The 20,196-nt window shown below is 38.7% G+C and overlaps 1 protein-coding gene across 2 annotated transcripts in view; it reads left to right on the forward strand.

The window, feature by feature from the left end:
* Positions 1-19,380, forward strand: part of rasa2 (RAS p21 protein activator 2) — a 65,978-nt gene extending 46,598 nt beyond the window's left edge. Inside the window, exons 12-25 of one of the 2 annotated variants that reach the window (XR_009809307.1) lie at positions 369-483; positions 2,134-2,208; positions 2,493-2,616; positions 3,900-4,006; positions 4,107-4,190; positions 5,507-5,584; positions 5,675-5,748; positions 6,146-6,252; positions 6,617-6,699; positions 9,021-9,229; positions 9,343-9,446; positions 14,045-14,225; positions 17,568-17,817; positions 18,732-19,380. Coding sequence is in view for 1 of the 2 variants with exons in the window: in XM_061919062.1 (XP_061775046.1) it covers positions 369-483; positions 2,134-2,208; positions 2,493-2,616; positions 3,900-4,006; positions 4,107-4,190; positions 5,507-5,584; positions 5,675-5,748; positions 6,146-6,252; positions 6,617-6,699; positions 9,021-9,229; positions 9,343-9,446; positions 14,045-14,225; positions 17,568-17,598 (1,372 nt within the window). In the remaining variant the exon portion in view is untranslated. Of the gene's footprint in view, positions 1-368; positions 484-2,133; positions 2,209-2,492; positions 2,617-3,899; positions 4,007-4,106; positions 4,191-5,506; positions 5,585-5,674; positions 5,749-6,145; positions 6,253-6,616; positions 6,700-9,020; positions 9,230-9,342; positions 9,447-14,044; positions 14,226-17,567 lie in introns of both variants that reach the window. The other variant, XM_061919062.1, reaches the window with a different exon arrangement.
* Positions 19,381-20,196: the final 816 nt, after the last annotated feature.

The raw sequence follows: 20,196 nt of genomic DNA on the forward strand, positions 1-20,196 counted from the left end.
TTCCTTCACACTGAGCTGGCAGCAGTAGCATCATTTCACAAGATCTTCGGGTGCCTTAAATGTCAATCATGTGACGAAAGTGACGTTAAGTGAAGATTTATGATCGCTAATTTTTAGGTGTATTTTTTTGGACTGACACACCTTCTGCGATCGACCGGTAATGGGCACCTCTGTGTTACATTCACACTTCCATATACAGTTTATATATTTACACTATGTTTTCCTTTTGCTTATAGTTTCCTTCATGACTTACACCAGACCCACAGCTTTGAGCTATTTGTTCGAATTGTTTTAATTGTTCTCCAGGCCAAATGTGGAAAATTAAAATTTTGATTAGATAATGTAAAAACATTGCTGTTTCTATACAGGGAGGCTAACACTATTTTCCGTGGCAACTCACTGGCAACGCGCTGCCTTGATGACATGATGAAGATTGTGGGGAAGAATTATCTTGCTGTTACTCTGAAGCCTGTGATTGATGAGGTATGTACACATATACACATCTGGAGACAAAGATTGAATTTTATTGAGCAATAGAAATTCCTGTTGCCTGTGTCCTAAACATTTATTTTCCCGTCAAAATATCACTTTTGCGTTTTTTTGAATGAAACACTAACAAAATATGATTCAAGCAAAATGTGTTGAACACTCGCCTCACCCTCAGGTGCTCGCTGTTCCTCTTGCCTTAACGCCGCACTGTGTTTGTGCTACAGATCGAGACAGAAATTGAACAAAGCAAATGTGTTAGAAAATACTTTTAAACGAAAAAGGGGTATGATTAAAGAAGCTCTGCTTCTCCTTTCTCCTTTTAGGATATGTTGAAATGTAGAATTGTAAATACCATATTTCCTTGAATAGCTGCCGGGGCGCTAATTAATTTAAAACCTCTTCTCACTCCTGCGCCTATTCAAGGCATGCGGTAATAGCAAGCAGGCGCTAATAACTTTAAAACCTCTTCTCACCCCTGCGCTTACCAATGGCATGCAGTAAAAAATGTAGTGTGATGTGAGGATACCATCACAAAGAGCACATTTAATTAAAAAAACCGTTATGGTTATTATTTTCAGCACTGAAGGCTTGGAATAACCTACAATTGACGCATGCATTTAGCTGCTTCTATTGTCACACGGACGAGATTGGAACGCATACTGGGTGATACAAGTTACACTGAAGGTTGTGATATAAACAAGATTAACACTTTTACTAATATGTGCCACACTCTGTGAACCCACGCCAAACAAGAATGACAAACACATTTCTGGAGAACATCGGCTCTGTAACACATTATAAACGCAAAATAAGAATTACCCAGAATGCAATGCATCCATGACTCATACTGCTTATATTATACATCCCGCTAGCACCAACCCTTGCCCACCTCAACAGACGCACGGAGGGGGGGGGGGTTGGTCCTAGCGGGGTGTATAATATAAGCAGTAGGAGTCATGGATGCATTGCATTCTGGGTAATTCTTATGTTGCGTTTATAATGCGTTACAGAGCCGATGTTATCCAGAAATGTGTTTGTCATTCTTGTTTGGTGTGGGTTCACAGAGTGTGGCAAATATTAGTAAAAGTGTTAAACTTGTTTATATCACAACCTTCAGTGTAACCGGTGTGGCTGATGAACAAGACCCCCAGTTTACACAATAGTACAAGCAAAAAAAACTTTTTATGCTGTGTAATTTCATTATACTTCTCAAAAGAGATTTGCGGCACCCGTTGTCGTTGTGAAATGGGTCAAAAGGGCTCTTTGAGTGGTAAAGGTTGCCAACCTTGCTGCCTCTGCCATTTTGATAATGACGACTGGGTAAGTGTCACTTGTAACGTCACAAATTTGACCCGGTGGTTATAGTAAGCATGCGCTAATAATTTTGGGAAGCAAGTTTGACCCGGCAGTAGTTCAAGGCAGGCACATATTACATGCCCGGCGGCTATTCAAGGAAATACGGTATGTGATGTATACAGTATTCACCTTAGTTTGAATTGAACTACTGAAATGTATTAACTTTTGGCGCAATATCCTAATTAATTGACAAACACTTGCATATCTGTAAAAACATTTAAACTACTGTGTTCACAACAAATATACTGTACTCTCTTAAGTCTGAAAGTTTTGTTTTTCTTCCTATAGATTTGTGAATCGAATAAAACGTGTGAGATTGATCCCAATAAACTAAAAGAAGGGGACAATGTGGAGGTTAACAAGGTAAATTATTGCGTGTCTCACAGATTTTAGTTTTGTTTGCTACACTTTTTGAGTATTAAGGTTACATAAAAGAAAAAATACTCAAATATTCTTCACATCAACACATATTCAATATTAGGCATATGTATGTCTGTTAAAATGTATTTGACCTTAATATTACTTTACAAAGAGACAAATGCTGCTTATCTCACATTTTAGAAATGGTGTGGGAATTTTGATTCAATACAAGTACGACCTTATTTTGACAGTTGCTGCTTTTGCTGATGCTTTTGTTCGCTCCGCAGGAGAATCTACAGGTTTATGTCCAGAAAGTCTTCTCCTCTATCACACAATCCGGTGCCAACTGCCCTCCCCTCATGTGTGCTGTCTTCAGGTCATTAAGACACCTTGCCTGCAAACGTTTTCCAGGTAAACACCTTGAGTCGAGTCGCGGAGATCTGGGTTCAAATCTGTGCTCGGACCTCTTTGTGTGGCATTTGCGTGTGTGTGTGTGTGTGTGTATACAGTATATACATAGTTTTTTATATATATACTGTATATATTTATATCATATGTACCGGTACATGTATATATACATGTGTATATGTATTAACATGTACAGTATATATAGATATGTATGTATGTGTATATAATTATGTGTGTGTTTTTATATATATATATATATATATATATATATATATATATATATACACACACACACACACATACATATATGTATATATATCATATTTACATGTATATATAGATGTGTATATATAGCTATGTATATGTATGTGTATATATATATATATATACACATGTATATGTACACATATATGCATGTATGAATATATATATATATATATATATATATATATATATATACTTATGTGTTTATATATACATACGTGTATATATATACATATGTGTATATATATACACATACATACATAGCTATATATACACATCTATATATACATGTAAATATGATATATATACTTAAATGTGTGTGTGTGTATATATATATATATATGTATATATATATATATATATATATATATGTATATACATATATATATATATATACACATATACACACACACACACATACAGTACATATATGTATATAGGTGTATGTATATATGTATATGTCAGTGTGTGTGTGTGTGTGTGTGTGTGTATCTCAGACTAGTAGTACGCACTACTTCATAGATTGCACATGCTTTTTACCGCATGGTGTTTGGATCCTACTAAATCAGGCACATAATTATCATTTAATTCTGTCATTGTTTTAATCAATGTGCATTTGTTATGATTCATTATCTTCCTATTTTAGTCAGGGGACGATAGCTTATTGATGTTAACTAAGACGAGAAATTTCAGTCAACGAAATTGACACTTTAAATCATCATTATTTGATCGTTTTTATTTAATACTTCAGGTATTTATATTATTTAAAAAAATTGAATGGCAGGGAAGTGTAGAAGTGGGCTTCCCAGCATGCCTTGTGTTTGTGTTGATCACACCTGGAGTGAGATAGTAGTTGTTGTTGATGACCCTCTGTTTGTTTGGGCTTTGTGGGTGAATTTCCCCTAAGCCTCTATTGGCAAAAAAAGAGTACTTCCTGCCTTAAAACAATATCTATGATTGTTTATAAATTATTACTCCAATGTATGTTTTCACAATACGTTTTTTTTTTTGTCTGTCACCAGCTGATCCTCATGTCCAATACTCCGCAGTAAGCAGCTTTGTGTTCCTGCGCTTCTTTGCTGTTGCTTCTCTTTACCCACACTCCTTCCAGCTGCGCTCCCATCATCCTGTAAGTTGCCAGTACCACAATTTAAAACCGCTGCCCTATAAATTTGCATTCACAGAAACCAGTCAAAACAAAGTTGTTTGTAAATGTTGTTTGATTCTAGGACCCTGAGATTTCCCGCACACTCACTCTCATCTCAAAAACCATCCAGACTCTGGGCAGCTGGGGCAGTTTGTCCAAAAAACTGGTATGCAGAGTGTTTTTATTGGAATTAAAGATTTACTAGAAGTTATATTATCCCAGTCCAAACATACCGTATTTTCCGGACTATAGATATTAGCCGCACCCATTAAATTTTAAGGGGAAAAAATATCTCCCATATATTAGCCTGACTATAAGCCACAGACATATACATTGAAAATTAGTTATTTCATCAGAAATATTCTGTATATGATATTTACATACCTTAATTGCTGCCAAACAGTGTCTGTAACACGGCAGTAAAACGGTTGATTATGCAAAACAGAAGTCATCGTCATGGACCCACTAGCTGCGGAAGCTAGCTCTCCAATCAGTAAACAGATTCAATAACTCCATGGTGACATCTTGCCGAATTTACTGAGGAAATCACAAAACTGAAACAATATAAAAAGAATGCTAATGTAAGTTAATAATACTAACACAAACACTCGTAAACATGTCAGCATATTTGAAAGCACGCGGTCCTACAAACATCACACATGGGACAGTTTAGTAAGTATAAACAGTTTGAGTTATTCTGTAAAACTTACAAAAATTGCTTAGCGTTACAAATGAAGAATCCATACGAGTAGAAACGCCATCATGGCGAATTTACTGAGGAATTAACAAAACTGAAACAATATAAAAAGAATGCCAATTTAAGTTAATAATACTAACACAAACACTCGTAAACATGTCAGCATATTTGAAAGCATGCGGTCCTACAAACATCACACATGGGACAGTTTAGTAAGTATAAACAGTTTGAGTTATTCTGTAAAACTTACAAAAATTGTGTAGCGTTACAAATGAAGAATTCATACGAGTAGAAACGCTATGGATGGCTAGTGGACTGAACGGCACTCTCCTTCCGGTTGAAAAAACTAAATAGAAAGATAGTGCAGCGCCTGCAGTGAGCAAACTCAAGATGGCGCCGCAGCACAACAAAAAACACCTCTGTATTTGCTTTTTTTTTTTTTTAACTACTTTATTACGGCCGTCAGCAAAGAAAAATCTATAATTAGCCACACCGTCTTATAAGCCGCAGGGTTCAAAGTGTAGGGAAAGGTATGATTTGTGCTGATGTCGTATTGGATCAATATTACTTTCTCTAAAATGCTCAAGCATCGTATCGTAATGCTAGGGACACCCCTAGCAGATATACTTTAAAGGGGCTATGACAAAAACTCTATGTTTACTTGCCTGAACAAAATGCAACATATACATTTGGAACATTAAATAATGTTGCATTCAAACCAGTAGAAGTGGGAATTGGCATGTTATCATTTTTTTTTATTGCCACTCTTTGTTTCTCCTTCTCAGTCTAGTTTCAAAGAATCATACATGTATGACTTCTTCAAATCATTCCAAGAAGATAAGTGCATTGAAAAGGTTAAAAAGGTATTTTTTGTTTTTTTTTGTGTACAATATTTTGTTTTTGTGTCGTTGCTATAATTTAACAGCTACAGTTTCTTCCGCTGTTGGCTCTAGTTTCTTGATGAAATATCTTCAAACATCTCTAAAGAGTCGAGGGGACTGGAGGACGCAGTGGTTCTGAAGGAAGGGTGAGTATTCTATCTTAAACTCTTGACAGAGGGTCAGGAGATCATTCGTGTTTACTTCTTTATTTTTCTCTTCTTACAGCCTATTCACACAGTCCTATTCACACGTAATTTGACACCTTAGAGAAGAAGGAAATTAATGTGTGATTTAACATTCTGCCTCAATGTTATTCAGTTCATGAACAAGCATTTTTAGCATATATAGGTTATATAAGATGATTACATTAACTTGATGAGCTTATCAATAGAATTGCATGCATGTTAAATTAATCCCTACTTGCAGACACATTTTTGCATTTACACTTTCATTTTGAGTGAAAGCTGTTTCATTGAATTTAAACTAAAAGGATGGTGGACTGAAATTGGAAGGTCATGTTTACAATGAGTCTGTACTCTTCAGGGAAGTACAGAAACGGGCTCAGGGGAGAAAACGGCTAGGCAAGAAAAACTTTAAAAAGCGATGGCTTCGAGTGACCAACAGAGAGCTCTCCTATCACAAACATAAAGGTTAGAGAATTTATTTGGATCCTCAAAAGCCAAATGTCACTAGTAATTCTTAATATGAAGGTTGCACTAAAGATTCCATCAAATCTCTGAATAAAATTGTTGATCTGTTTTTCTATAAAGTGCTGCTTTTAATTGTTTTGTTTACATATTGCACACACATACATATGTGCATCTTAATATTTTATTCAAAAGAGGAATAGTATAATTTTGGTTAACTGTGAAGATAAAATTATGGTAAATTAAATACAATTGTATACGAGAAAAATATATTTTTTCCTATTATGTTTTCAAAATTATTCTTAAAACTTCTTGATTTTAAAGTGCTGTCAATTATTTCGACCTGACGATGACTTTTTTATTTCAGGAAAAGAGCCCCTCTGTATCATTAATGTGAAAAACATCCAGGCAGTGGAGAAACTGGATGAAAGTGCCTTTAACCGTAAAAACGTAAGTCAATTTTGCCATTATTAAGACCTCCTTTAATAGAACACTTTGTGACGGTTGCTTAAAAGGGAAATGCACTTTAACATTCACATACGTCTTTCTTTTCTATGCAATCTAATTTGTGATGTATGCAAGCACGAGGTGGCTAACCATTAAGCTAAGGGGAGTAATTGTGTCATTGGGTCTATTGTGCCCGTAAAGCTCTTTTAAAAAACATCTAAAAACTACCAACAATACAGTATTTACATGTTGTGACCTAAATATTAATGAATTATTCGCGACATTCTACTTAGAATATCTACTCAGTGGCCTAGTGGTTAGAGTGTCCGCCCTGAGATCGGTAGGTTGTGAGTGTGTCATACCAAAGACTATAACAATGGGACCCATTACCTCCCTGCTTGGCTCTCAGCATCAAGGATTGGAATTGGGGGTTATATCACCAAAATGATTCCCGGGCGCGGCCACCGCTGCTGCTCACTGCTCCCCTCACCTCTTATTGTAAATTGTGGTAATTTTTTTAGGGCATTACGGCAAATGACAAGGGCGTGCGGTTGCCGTGGTTAAAAAAAAAAAATATATATATATATATACACACATACACACATTTATTTATTTATATATGTGTGTGTATATTTATATATATATATATATATATATACATATGTGTGTGTGTATATTTTTTATGTAAATATATATATATATTATTTATATTTTTATACATCTATATATATATATGTGTGTGTGTGTGTGTATATATATATATATATATATATATGTATATGTGTGTGTGTGTGTGTGTGTGTGTGTGTATATATATATCCATCCATCCATCCATTTTTCTACCGCTTATTCCCTTTCGGGGTCGCGGGGGGCGCTGGCGCCTATCTCAGCTACAATCGGGCGGAAGGCGGGGTACACCCTGGACAAGTCGCCACCTCATCGCAGTGCCAACACAGATAGACAGACAACACTCACACTCACATTCGTATATATATATATATATATATATATATACTGTATATATATATACATGTATGTGTATATTTTATACATCTATATATATGTATATTTTTTATATATGTATATACTGTGTATGTGTATATATATATATATATAGACACAGTACACTGTGTCTATATATATATATATGTATATATGTATATATATATACACAGTACACTGTGTGTGTGTGTGTATATATATACATATATATATATATATATTTATATATATACATATATATATATATATATATATATATGTATATATATACATATATATATATATATATATATATATATATATATATATATATATACACAGTCTTTCCCACACAAGTCAGGCATGTATTTGTGGTGGTGTGGTCGGGCGGCAGGGGGGTGGGGGGTTGTCATCGGCGGCGGCGGCGATGACCAAGAAGAATGTACAGTTGGAATATAATTACATTGGCGGAGTTACAAGTGCCAGCAACTTGAGGGTTGCAGGTTCGATTCCCGCTTCCGTCATTCTTGTCACTGCTGTTGTGTCCTTGGGCAAGACACTTTACCCACCTGCTCCCAGTGCCACCCACACTGATTTAAATGTAACTTTAAAATATTGGGTTTCACTATGTAAAGCGCTTTGAGTCACTAGAGAAAAGCGCTATATAAATATACTTCATTTCACTTCACTTCAATGCATAGTAGGCCACCGCCACCTACTGCACCGGAGTTGTAACTACAAGCTCCATTCACAGACAGAGTCCCATTGCTTTTATGAGCGGTCGAGCGAGTAAAAGCCGAAAAAAATATATATATATACCGCTTACTCCCTTTGGGGCTGCGGGGGGCGCTGGTGCCTATCTCAGCTACAATCGGGCGGAAGGCGGAGTACACCCTGGACAAATCGCCACTTCATCGCAGTATATATATATAAAATGGCACAAAATGGCTGAGTGAAGCGTTGGTACACACACACACACATGGTTTCGCACTCAGAGGCATACTCTAAAAGTTTGAAAACTAAATTGAGATTCCACTATAATATGCTTAACAAAATCATCGATTGAGCTGCAAACTTTGAAATGTGGCGAGGGACGACGATTTATTTTTGAAGTCAGGACGATTCAGGTTGCTAAAATAAGATAACATGGTAAATATCATTAAAAACACATTTTACAGTACGGTTTTAGAAAATTAAGTTGTTTTTTTGTATGCCTCGAAAGTTATAACACCAATTACATTTCTGAAGTAAGCTAACATGTTTCCTGCATGAAAACTTTAAATGGAGATGTGCATGTAATATATGTACAGGCTTAACCTACCAGACTGTTTGTGGTGTGTCAGATGTTCCAGGTGGTCCACAATGAGAAACAGCTGTATGTGCAGACAGGAAACTGTGTGGAAGCCTGTGAGTGGCTGGATGTCCTGGGCCAAGTCAGTCGCTGTAATGAGTGTCGCCTGGCCACTTTTCATCCATCCAACTACAGTGCTGGATCCTGGCAATGCTGCAATAGCCAAACGAGCAGTGCGCCTGGTTGTAAACCCTGCACCATGTAAGTGTGTTGTACTCTTACTCAGTACGCTGCTCTGCTTTATGATGTAAAACATTTCACTCCAATTTCATTCTGCTAACCCATCTTCACTGAGCTTTGCTGTCCTGTTTCAGCACCATGCAGGCCAACCTGCAACTGGACATCGACTGCGACCGGGAAACGGAGAGGATTTTCTCCCTCCTTTCTGCAAACGATGCCAAGCTTCAGAACATGGAAGGTCAGTGTTTTTGTCAGGGAGACAGAACAGGATCAAACATTACAGGGAGACAGAACAGGATCAAACATTACAGGGAGACAGTACAGGATTAAACATTACAGGGAGACAGAACAGGATCAAACATTACAGGGAGACAGAACAGGATTAAACATTACAGGGAGACAGAACAGGATCAAACATTACAGGGAGACAGAACAGGATTAAACATTACAGGGAGACAGAACAGGATCGCTGACGGGTCTGCCAACTTCTGGCACACCTTACAATAAAGGTGAGAAACAGGTCAACTCTGGAGGGGTTGAGAAAAAAAACAACAAAAAAATTACACTTCAGTCTAAGCCTGGGCCCCTGGAGAGGGGGTTCCAGACTGAGGCCAAGGAAAAAAACCTCACACATCAAAGAACGCAAAGGACATTACAGACATTAAAAAGAGCAGAGGCGGTGCAAGCAGCCACTTCTACACACAGCTACAAAGGTAAAGCAACAAACAAAACAAAAGACGTGTACACTGTGGTGGCCTCTGCAGTGTTCCACGCCATCTTGACATATTTACGTCTGTATTTCTAAAACGATCATTTTTTGTTTTTTTTAATGCCAAAGCAACATAGCATTTTTGTCCACATCTAACCTGGGATGTGTTCTTGTGGCCATGTTCACATCTGACCTGAGATCAGTTCTTGTGGGCAGGTGCACGTCTGACCTGAGATCAGTTCTTGTGGGCAGGTGCACGTCTGACCTGAGATCAGTTATTGTGGGCAGGTGCACATCTGACCTGAGATCAGTTCTTGTGGGCCGGTGCACACCTGACCTGGGATCAGTTCTTGTGGGCAGGTGCACATCTGACCTGAGATCAGTTCTTCTGGGCAGGAGAACAGCTGACCTGAGATCAGTTCTTGTGGCCCATGTCCACATCTGACCTGGGATTAGTTCTTGTGGGCATGTCCACATCTGACCTGAGATCAGTTCTTGTGGGCAGGTGCACATCTGACCTGAGATCAGTTATTGTGGGCAGGTGCACATCTGACCTGAGATCAGTTCTTGTGGGCCGGTGCACACCTGACCTGGGATCAGTTCTTGTGGGCAGGTGCACATCTGACCTGAGATCAGTTCTTCTGGGCAGGAGAACAGCTGACCTGAGATCAGTTCTTGTGGCCCATGTCCACATCTGACCTGGGATTAGTTCTTGTGGGCATGTCCACATCTGACCTGAGATCAGTTATTATGGCCCATGTCCATATCTGACCTGGGATCAGTTATTATGGGCAGTGTCTATATCTGACCTGGGATCAGTTATTATGGGCAGGTGCACATCTGACCTGGGATCAGTCATTATGGCCCACGGTTATATCTGACCTGGGATCAGTTATTGTGGCCGCCATAATAACTGATACCAGGTCAGATGTGGACATAACTGATCTCAGGTCAGATGTGGACATGAGCCATAATATAGACATGGGCCATAATAACTGATCCCAAGTCAGATATAGACATGGCTCATGTCCATATCTGACTTGAGATGAGTTATTATGGCCCATGTATGTATCTTACCTGGGATCAGTTATTATGGCTCGTGTCCACATTTGACCTGAGATCAGTTATGTCCACATCTGACCTGGGATCAGTTATTATGGCCCATGTCTATATCTGACCTGGGTTTAGTTATTATGGGCAGTGTCTATATCTGACCTGGGATCAGTTATTATGGGCAGTGTCTATATCTGACCTGGGATCAGTTATTTTGGCCCATGTCTATATCTGACTTTGGATCAGTTATTATGGCCCATGTCTATATCTGACCTGGGATCAGTTATCAAGGCCCATGTCTATTTTTGACCTGGGATCAGTTATTATTGCCCATGTCTATATCTGACCTGGGATCAGTTATTATGACCCATGTCTATATCTGACCTGGGATCAGTTATTATGGACATGTCCATATCTGACCTGAGTTCAGTTATTATGGGCAGTGTTTATATCTGACCTGGGATCAGTTATTATGGCCCATGTCTATATCTGACCTGGGATCAGTTATTATGGCCCATGTCCATATCTGACCTGGGATCAGTTATTATGGCCCAGGTCTACATTATGGCGTATGTCCACATCTGACCTGGGATCAGTTATCCCGGCCCTTGTATATATCGGACCTGGGTTCTGTTATAATGGGCAGTGTCTATATCTGACCTGAGATCAGTTATAATGGCCACTGTCTATATCTGACCTGGGATCAGTTATCATGGCCCATGTCCACATCTGACTTGAGATCAGTTATAATGGGCAGGTGCAAATCTGACCTGGGATCAGTTATAATGGCCCATGTCTTTATCTAGATAGATAGATAGATAGAAAGATAGCTAGATAGATAGATAGTACTTTATTTATCTGACCTGGGATCAGTTATTACTTAGTCCATAAGTACACAAACTTGTACTTCATGTTTAGTGACATGCTAATTCTTATTTTTACACTTTTTTTCCCCCAAATTCCATTGTATGTTATACTCTTCTGACACCACCAGATGGCAGTATAAGTGTCCACATAAGCGGCCAAAAGACCTCAATTCAGAAGTGTACACAATTTTGAAAACAAGAGCTAAAAAGTGCTGCCCATGCAGGTGGCCGCTAAGCCTTTAGAATTAAGAAACTTCTCTATGACTTTGGCTCCAGACTTCTTCTGTTTGTTTCAGGTTGTCAGTACTGCCACAAGTAGTGCAAAAGAGTTTTGCAACTGAGTAGAGCGGCAGCCCAAACAGACCACAGCTGAGAAACGGATATTTTTTAGCGGCCAACAATGCCAGCCTGGTGCTGGTGTTCTCAAATTTTTTCTGATCAAAATTTGCAATAAAAGTGGGTTTTGGAACTGCTGGATTGGATTCAGCTGCGGAATCTTCCTTGTCTCACTTTAGTTGAGACAATGAAGGAATGAAGAAAGCTAACCAGCTAAATGTATGGAAGTACAATCCAGGTCTTATATCTATAGTATACCTAATACACCTATTAAACATATTCTAAATGATAACATGTTTAGATACTCACTACTCTGATATTATATTGAAAGATGATTGATAAAACAGATGGAATTTTCACGGTCTCGCCTTTAGCCTGGCTGTCAAGCTAGTTTATTTTTCAAGTTTATTTATTTAAAACAGGGACAGCACAATTACTGGAAAATGTGTTAGCTCAAAAACAATTAACATTCCTGATTTTAGTCCAAAGGTAGATAAACAACACAACATAATCCGAGCATTAAAATTAATAAAGTTAAAGTAGCAATGATTGTCACAACCACTAGGTGTGGCAAAATTATTCTCTGCATTTGACCCATCACCCTTGATCGCCCCGTGGGAGGTGAGGGGAGCAGTGAGCAACAGCGGGGACTGCGCCCGGGAATCATTTTTGCTGATTCAACCCCCAATTTCAACCCCCAATGCCAAGCGTCAAGCAGGGAGGTAATGGGTTCCATTTTTATAGTCTTTGGTATGACTCGGCCGGGGTTTGAACTCACAACCTACCGATCTCAGGGCGGAGACTCTAACCAGGTCAAATGTGTGTGTATAAATGTGCACCTTCTTTTTAGCATTTTGTATGAAAACAAAAAAAAAACATGATATTATTCCAAATTTATTTTGCTTTGTCCTCTACAAAACAGATTCTCAAACTGTGCGGTACACAGGCTCCATTTAGTGGTACACCAAGGAATCATTTAATCGGATATTGGAATGTTGTGACTCGAGCTGTGATTAAAGGTTCATCAGCCTTCAATGGAAGTCGTTACAATCCGGCTACTGTAGGCCGTAGACGCCGTCAAAATAAACAAATAAGACCCAAACAGAACCATCTTACTCCGTCATTTTTATCACGTGACACATGTTTTTACTGAATACTCAGGCCTACTGCGCTACTGTATTTTAATGTTGGTTATTGTTATGGTGGAACTTGGGGAGCTGAGTGTTTTCTGAGCGGTTTTCGAACCACTCCTCTACAACACTAAGCAAATATGTGTTTTGTTCATATAGCTAAGCATATGTTGAACAACATTTGATAGGTTTTAGAATCTTTAATGCGCAAAATATTTGAAAATGTCCTCCCGCCTCCTTCATATTTTTCTTCATGCAACCCTGAGTGGACTAAGTTTTGACTCTAAATCTGTGCAGCCTGACTGTTTGAAGACAGCATAATACAATACCAACAAAGTAGACATGATAAAGTGTACCGTATTTCCTTGAATTGCCGCCGGGGCGCTGATTAATTTAAAACCTCTTCTCACTCCTGCGCCTACCAAAGGCATGCGGTAAAAGTAAGCATGCGCTAATTATTTTAAAACCTCTTCTCACTCCGGCACTTACCAAAGGTATGCAGTAAAAATTTGAGTGTGATGTAAGCTTGGACCGTAAATCCTACTGAATAGCTCTTAATCTTCTTCCCTTTATGCGATTTGAAATTACCGGTATTGAAATCAGTCTCCTCCATTTTGAAAATGATGACAGGGGATGTGTCACTCATGACGTGACGAGTTTGACCAGGCGGTAATACTAAGCATGCGCTATATGCCCGCTGGCAATTCAAGGAAATACGGTAATTCTTCTTCACTGTACTTAGACGCGTGTGCCAGCCTGGCGGTGTACCAAGGCCCCCAGCGGGAGCAGGAGGAATACTCCAAGTTCGTAATCCAGGAACCCAAAGAGACTTTTCAGACTCTCAAACAGCTCCGAAACGTCATGGTGGAACTTCAGCGGCAGCACGAGGTCAGAGGCGACATCACGGCGCAGTACGGCAGCCTGTAAGTCCTTACCTTTGAACTCCATCACACAGACCTCGCGTCTACACAGCTGTGCCAGCCCTAGGGCTAGACCAGTGGTTCTTAACCTTGTTGGAGGTACCAAACCCCACCAGTTTCAGATGAGCATTCACCGAACCCTTCTTTAGTGAAAATCATTTTTCTTTTTTTGAAATTCAAGACAAAGTTATGTGTTTTTTACTGGTGCACACAATGAATCGTGCATGAACATCAGCTTGATCAAAGAATAAAACCAACACAGTGCATGAACTCACAACTAATTACACACCTGCAAATCAGGGGGAACATTGTTTGGGGGTATCCATAATACGCCGATAGAGAGAAGTTTTTATTTACACAATGAGTCGGGTATGTCTTGACCTCCGCTGAACCCCTGAGGCTGACTCACCGAACCCCTAGGGTTCGATCGAGCCTAGGTTAAGAACCACTGGGCTAGACAATGAATGCAATTTTCAATTCAGATTTTGATTATGGCTCCTCACAATTATGAAAATATAATAATAATTTAAAAAAAGGATTAATTGGCTGCGCAACATGCATGCACATTTCGGTGTCTTGCGAAATTCTGTATCCCTGAAATATTGTGTATCCCCTACCGGTTGCGTGCATTGGGCCGGAGCTCTGTGGCTTGTTAAGACAGCGGCAGCACTCCGGTGTAATTAGCAATGTCAATGATTATATGTATTATGTATACACTACTAACTTTTATTGTGATTAATGACATGAGTCCAAATGCACAAGTTTTGTTGTAGAAAATAAAACACATGATGTTTGGACATCTATTTAGGAAAATGTATTTAAAATCACATTTTATGGCAGCACAGAAATATGCTGAAATATTATGTATCCCCTTCTAACTTTTTTGTCATTAATAAAATGAGTTCAAATTCACAAGTTTTGTGCAAAGTATACACCTATTGAGTCGGTTTAATCCTTACAAATGATCCGTAGCAGTAAAGACAACTTGCTCCCATATTGCAAAGCTACACACAAATAAAATTACTGATGACTGATTCGCATAACATTTTGAGGCTAATCGTTCAGAAACAAGCTAGCTATATACTTTAGGATGGATCTCTTCATTATTTTAAGTAATTGAGCAATCGAATAAAACACTATAGCTCCAATGCATATTTTAGGGAAAATAGTTGAAATAAACAAAGACTTTTCTGATGACTTCTATCCTTTCTTCTTATAAATGCACATAACATTGAAATTGCGCTTTTACAATGGCAGCGTCACTATTTATTAGTTATACATTTTTTTTAAAGTTACAAAAAAATAACCTTGATAACCTAAAACAAGGTAATAGATGACAAATAAAGAGCCAAACTAAACCAAAACACTTTCTTATAAAGTAAGATATACACATACACAATTAAAAAGGGTTTAATTGGAGAAGTGATGTTTTAACTTTTTTTTAACATACAATCAGTTAGCATTAGCATACTGTACAAACTGTAAATGCTAACATGTCCTCACATGTGTTGGAATAAATCATAGTTATGCAAGTCAAACATATAAAATGGCATTAGTTACACAAATATACTTTTACCTTTTTTCTGCTCTTTTTCTGCACTGGTAACACACACTAAAATATGCAGAATGCTTTCTGGTAATGTGCTGCATCATCAATGTATTGCTATTGTGGAACGTCAGTTTTAAATGATCGCAAAACCTTTGGCAGATTCTCTCATCTTCTCTTGGCCCTTTGCTCTCTTTCCCCATATTTTTTGAACCGACTCTCAGCATTGCGCTGTTTCCACCACACACACACACACACACACACACACACACACACACACACACACACACACACAGAGTCCACATCACCTCTCCTGTCCAAAGGCAAAACCTAGTAACTAACTTCTAGCTGATTTTGAGAAAACAAAGGAAAAACAATCTATCTTGATGCTGTCTTACAAAGATCTACAAAGTCATCAAACGTATAGATGTTTTTTTTTTTGAGCTTTCATTTTCTTGCCGATTGAGCCATGGATTGAATCTGCTCTCATGAATGTGTGCCCTTTCTCCAGATATTTTATCACAATCTCGGGTGGGCCCCATTCTGCGTTTGCACATTGGGCAAGAGCCGTGTACAGCGTCCAGTTTTTATTTTGACCACCACAGTTATCTGCCCAAAAGAGTATGCAAGGGGAAGAATCAAGAACAATACATTTAATGAAGGTGCTTGCAACGTCCTGGGCCAATCTTCCAAATATCCCTTCGTGCCATAATATCACATAATCAGGTTGACCGTCGGCCCCCATTCTTGCAAATGTCTCATTAAAGACAATAAGGCGACTGACAAAGAAGCTCCGATTGGTCCCTTGAGATACTAGGTTTTTCTGTTGTATCTACGCGGTTATGTGGTAGTTGCTAGGTCCTGCCATGCACGTAACAGCTTACTTACGGAACAAATTACAATATCGCATACACTAATGTAAAGCATATCACCTAGGAACTCCAAAATTATTATCAGCCCCGTTTCGACCAAAATTGAGTTACTGGGTTTTGCCTTTGGACGGGAGACCTGTAGTGCGATCTACATAGCTGTAGGCGCACCGCCCGCATGTGTTCCCTCTAGGAGGAATCTTGTGGAAACAATGGATTTGATACATTTTTATGAATTAAATAAATCATCAAAGCAACAAAAAACAAATTAAAGCGTATTTCCTAATCTGTTGAATTGATGAATGGTTGCAGACTTAATTAACTAAAACAATGATTCTCAAACTGTGGTATGCAAGCTCTATGTAGTTGTGTGACAAATAATTACTTAAATAAATATTCAAACACAGTGTCACTGTTCAAACTGAGTGCAATGTTACAGTTGCCAAAAAGTGAAGTGAATTATATTTATATAGCGCTTTTTCTCTAGTGACTCAAAGCGCTTTACATAGTGAAACCCAATATCTACTTTTTACATTTAAACCAGTGTGGGTGGCACTGGGAGCAGGTGGGTAAAGTGTCTTGCCCAAGGACACAACGGCAGTGACTGAGATCGCGGAGGCAGGAATCGAACCTGCAACTCACAGGTTGCTGACACGGCTGCTCTACCAACCAAGCTATACCGAGCTTTATTAAATATTATTGTTAATTGTTAATTAAAACGTCTACCTTGTTTTTAATAAATACTTAGGCCTACTACACTACTGTATTTTAATGTTTGTCATTATGGTGGTACTTGGAAAGCCAAGTTATTTCTGAGATTGAACTTGGTGAAAAAAGTTTGAGAACCACTGGACTAAAAAGTATGCTGTGCTCTAACTCTGCTCCTTTATAGTCAACAAATGTATTCAAGCTATTCTCTTTTGTTTTCAGAGACAACCCAATAGTGGGAAAAACCTCCTAACCGGGCCCAGGCCAGTTGGTGAGAGAAGACCCCAGAGACACAGGTGGATGAGTCCGAGACGAAACCCGCCTTGTTTCCCCTACCCCGACGAGAAGACGCTAACTCTCAGTCAGCATGGAAGTTTTGAGAACCTAACAAGGAGCGACATCGTCACACACCCGAGTCCTGTCGATCCTTTAATAACGAGCCCCCCTCCTCGTCATTCATGTCCACATATGTGTGAGTAGGCTGCTATTTTTTTTTATTTTATTCACCCTGTTTTTAGGTTTATAGAGGATCTTGAAGTGGGGCCGCCCTGAACACTATTGATGTTTTTGCATCTCTCCCCCCCCCCGCCCCCTTGAACACACGTTTCTATTTAAGAAGCCAATCTGCCTTTCTTTGGATCTTCTTTCACATGAAAACGCTGAGGGAATAAATCATGCAGAAGCACTTTAATATTTCTCTAAATGAGAAACCGATTACTAGATACTTGGTATCCGCTTTCCCCATTTCGATCAGTTACATGATCCTGGTTTTGTCTTGTCCCCCCCCTATACATTTGTTGTTTTGAAGATATTTTCCTGACCAAAGACAATTTCATAGCTTTTGACTTGAAAAGCAAACTAATGTATTTTGAATACGACTATTTTAAAAGTGAAAACAAATCTATATATTTGTTGAACGCATATGTTTTTTCTAACATATCTTTTTTCATGACTTGAGGCGGGCACACAGCGGGGATGCGAGTTCAAAACATGTTATTTGGCAAAGCTTTATGAAGGAAATCCAGACTCTTGATAAAGGAAATGCAGACAATCCCAGGAATGAACGCATGCCAGTAAAGACAAGAACAGAACAGACAAACGTCTTTAAAGGGAAGCAAATCCTAATATGTTTAAAAAGCACACTTTCTTTGCCAGTAAATTGAGGCCAACTTGTGGTTATAGTTCTATTTATATGCCATTTCCAAACGGAGAGTTGGTGAAAGCACCAGCCTTCCATCATTCCACGTGTTGATACATGTCTTTTTTTGTCCTCTCACTGCTTTTAATCAACCTGTGTTGAAACTTGAACCTTTTGTTTTGTTATTGTTGTTGCTCCATGCATATTTGTAACACACTTCTTGTGTATTCGTTTTTGTATGTTTTCAGCTTTGAACAAGTCAGCCTTCAGCACCCGCGGAACAGCGCTCAGTGTTGCCAGATGGGAAACGACAAATTGTCATACTAAAAGCATAAAAGGATCATATCTTGAAGAAGATTATTGTACGTACCCCAATTGACATTGCTCAGCACCGTCTGTTACAGTAAAATATTAAAAACATTACCACAGACCGTTACAAACGGCCCTAAATGAAAATGAGTTTGACACCCCTGCTCCGTACGATATTGTTAGCAAAAACAAAACAGGTTACATCTTGCACTGCGGCTCAATTTGAATCTTCTGGGACAATTTCCCATCTGGCAACACCGGCTGTGATCCAGAGCATGGGCTGCAGGGAGCAGTAACATTTGCATGCGGGATTGGAGTGATAAGACGCATGTTGATGCTTCGAAAAGTCTATTGGGGTTTTCTGACAGTGTTGCCAGGTGTACGATTGTAGGGTCGATAATTCCCAAAGTTTGATAATTTAGGATCATTTCAGCCCTTCTATACGTGGCTGTGAGCAAACACAAACAGGATCCATCCTGCGCTGCACCTGATTTTCAGGGTTTCCAGATTGGAAAGTACATACGTAGCAGAAGCGTAAAATTGTCCTATTTTGAGGACATTTATCATACGTACGTACGTACTATTCATACATAAGAACCAGAAGCGTACAATGGTCATATTTTGAAAAAAATTATCATTCTTCTTAAATTTTACGTAGCTCAGGACAATTTGCCGCATTAAAATATTACCATCGATTGTGTAAAATGTTATTATATAGATCGGGTCACCAAACTTTTTGACTTGGGGACCATATATATATATATATATATGTGTGTATGTATATGTATGTATATATGTTTGTATGTTTTATATGTATTTATATATATATATATATATATATATGTATATATATATATATATATATATATATATATATATATACTAGAGATGCGCGGTTTGCGGTCTCATCCGCGGAGTCCACGGATAAACCGTGGGTCGGGCGGTTGACATGACGAAAAAATAAATTTTAATTAGATTCGAGCGGGTGGCGGTTGAACCATCCGGAAATATTTGACATACATGGTTCTAGGATTTGCCATACAAAGAGCCATTTAAGACCCGTGTCATAAAGCAAAGAAGACAATAGGAGACGCTATTATTCTCTTGACTGACTGCCGGCAGTCACCCAGATAATAAGTATTAGGCCGTGCTAGGAAGCCATTGACTTTATCGCCTTCTACAACATGTACGATCTGCTCGTCAGTCCAGCATCGTGTTGTGTGTGGCTTCCGCGGCAACACGCACACGACTGCAAGGCATACTGGGTGACACGGAGTACACTAATGGTTGTGATATAAACAATTTTAACACTCTTAGTAATATGCGCCACGCTGTGAAGCCACACCACTTAAGAACGACAAACACATTTCAGGAGAACATCCTCACAGCAACACAACATAAACG

Source organism: Nerophis ophidion, linkage group LG13 (assembly GCF_033978795.1).
Source record: "Nerophis ophidion isolate RoL-2023_Sa linkage group LG13, RoL_Noph_v1.0, whole genome shotgun sequence".
NCBI lineage: Eukaryota > Metazoa > Chordata > Actinopteri > Syngnathiformes > Syngnathidae > Nerophis > Nerophis ophidion.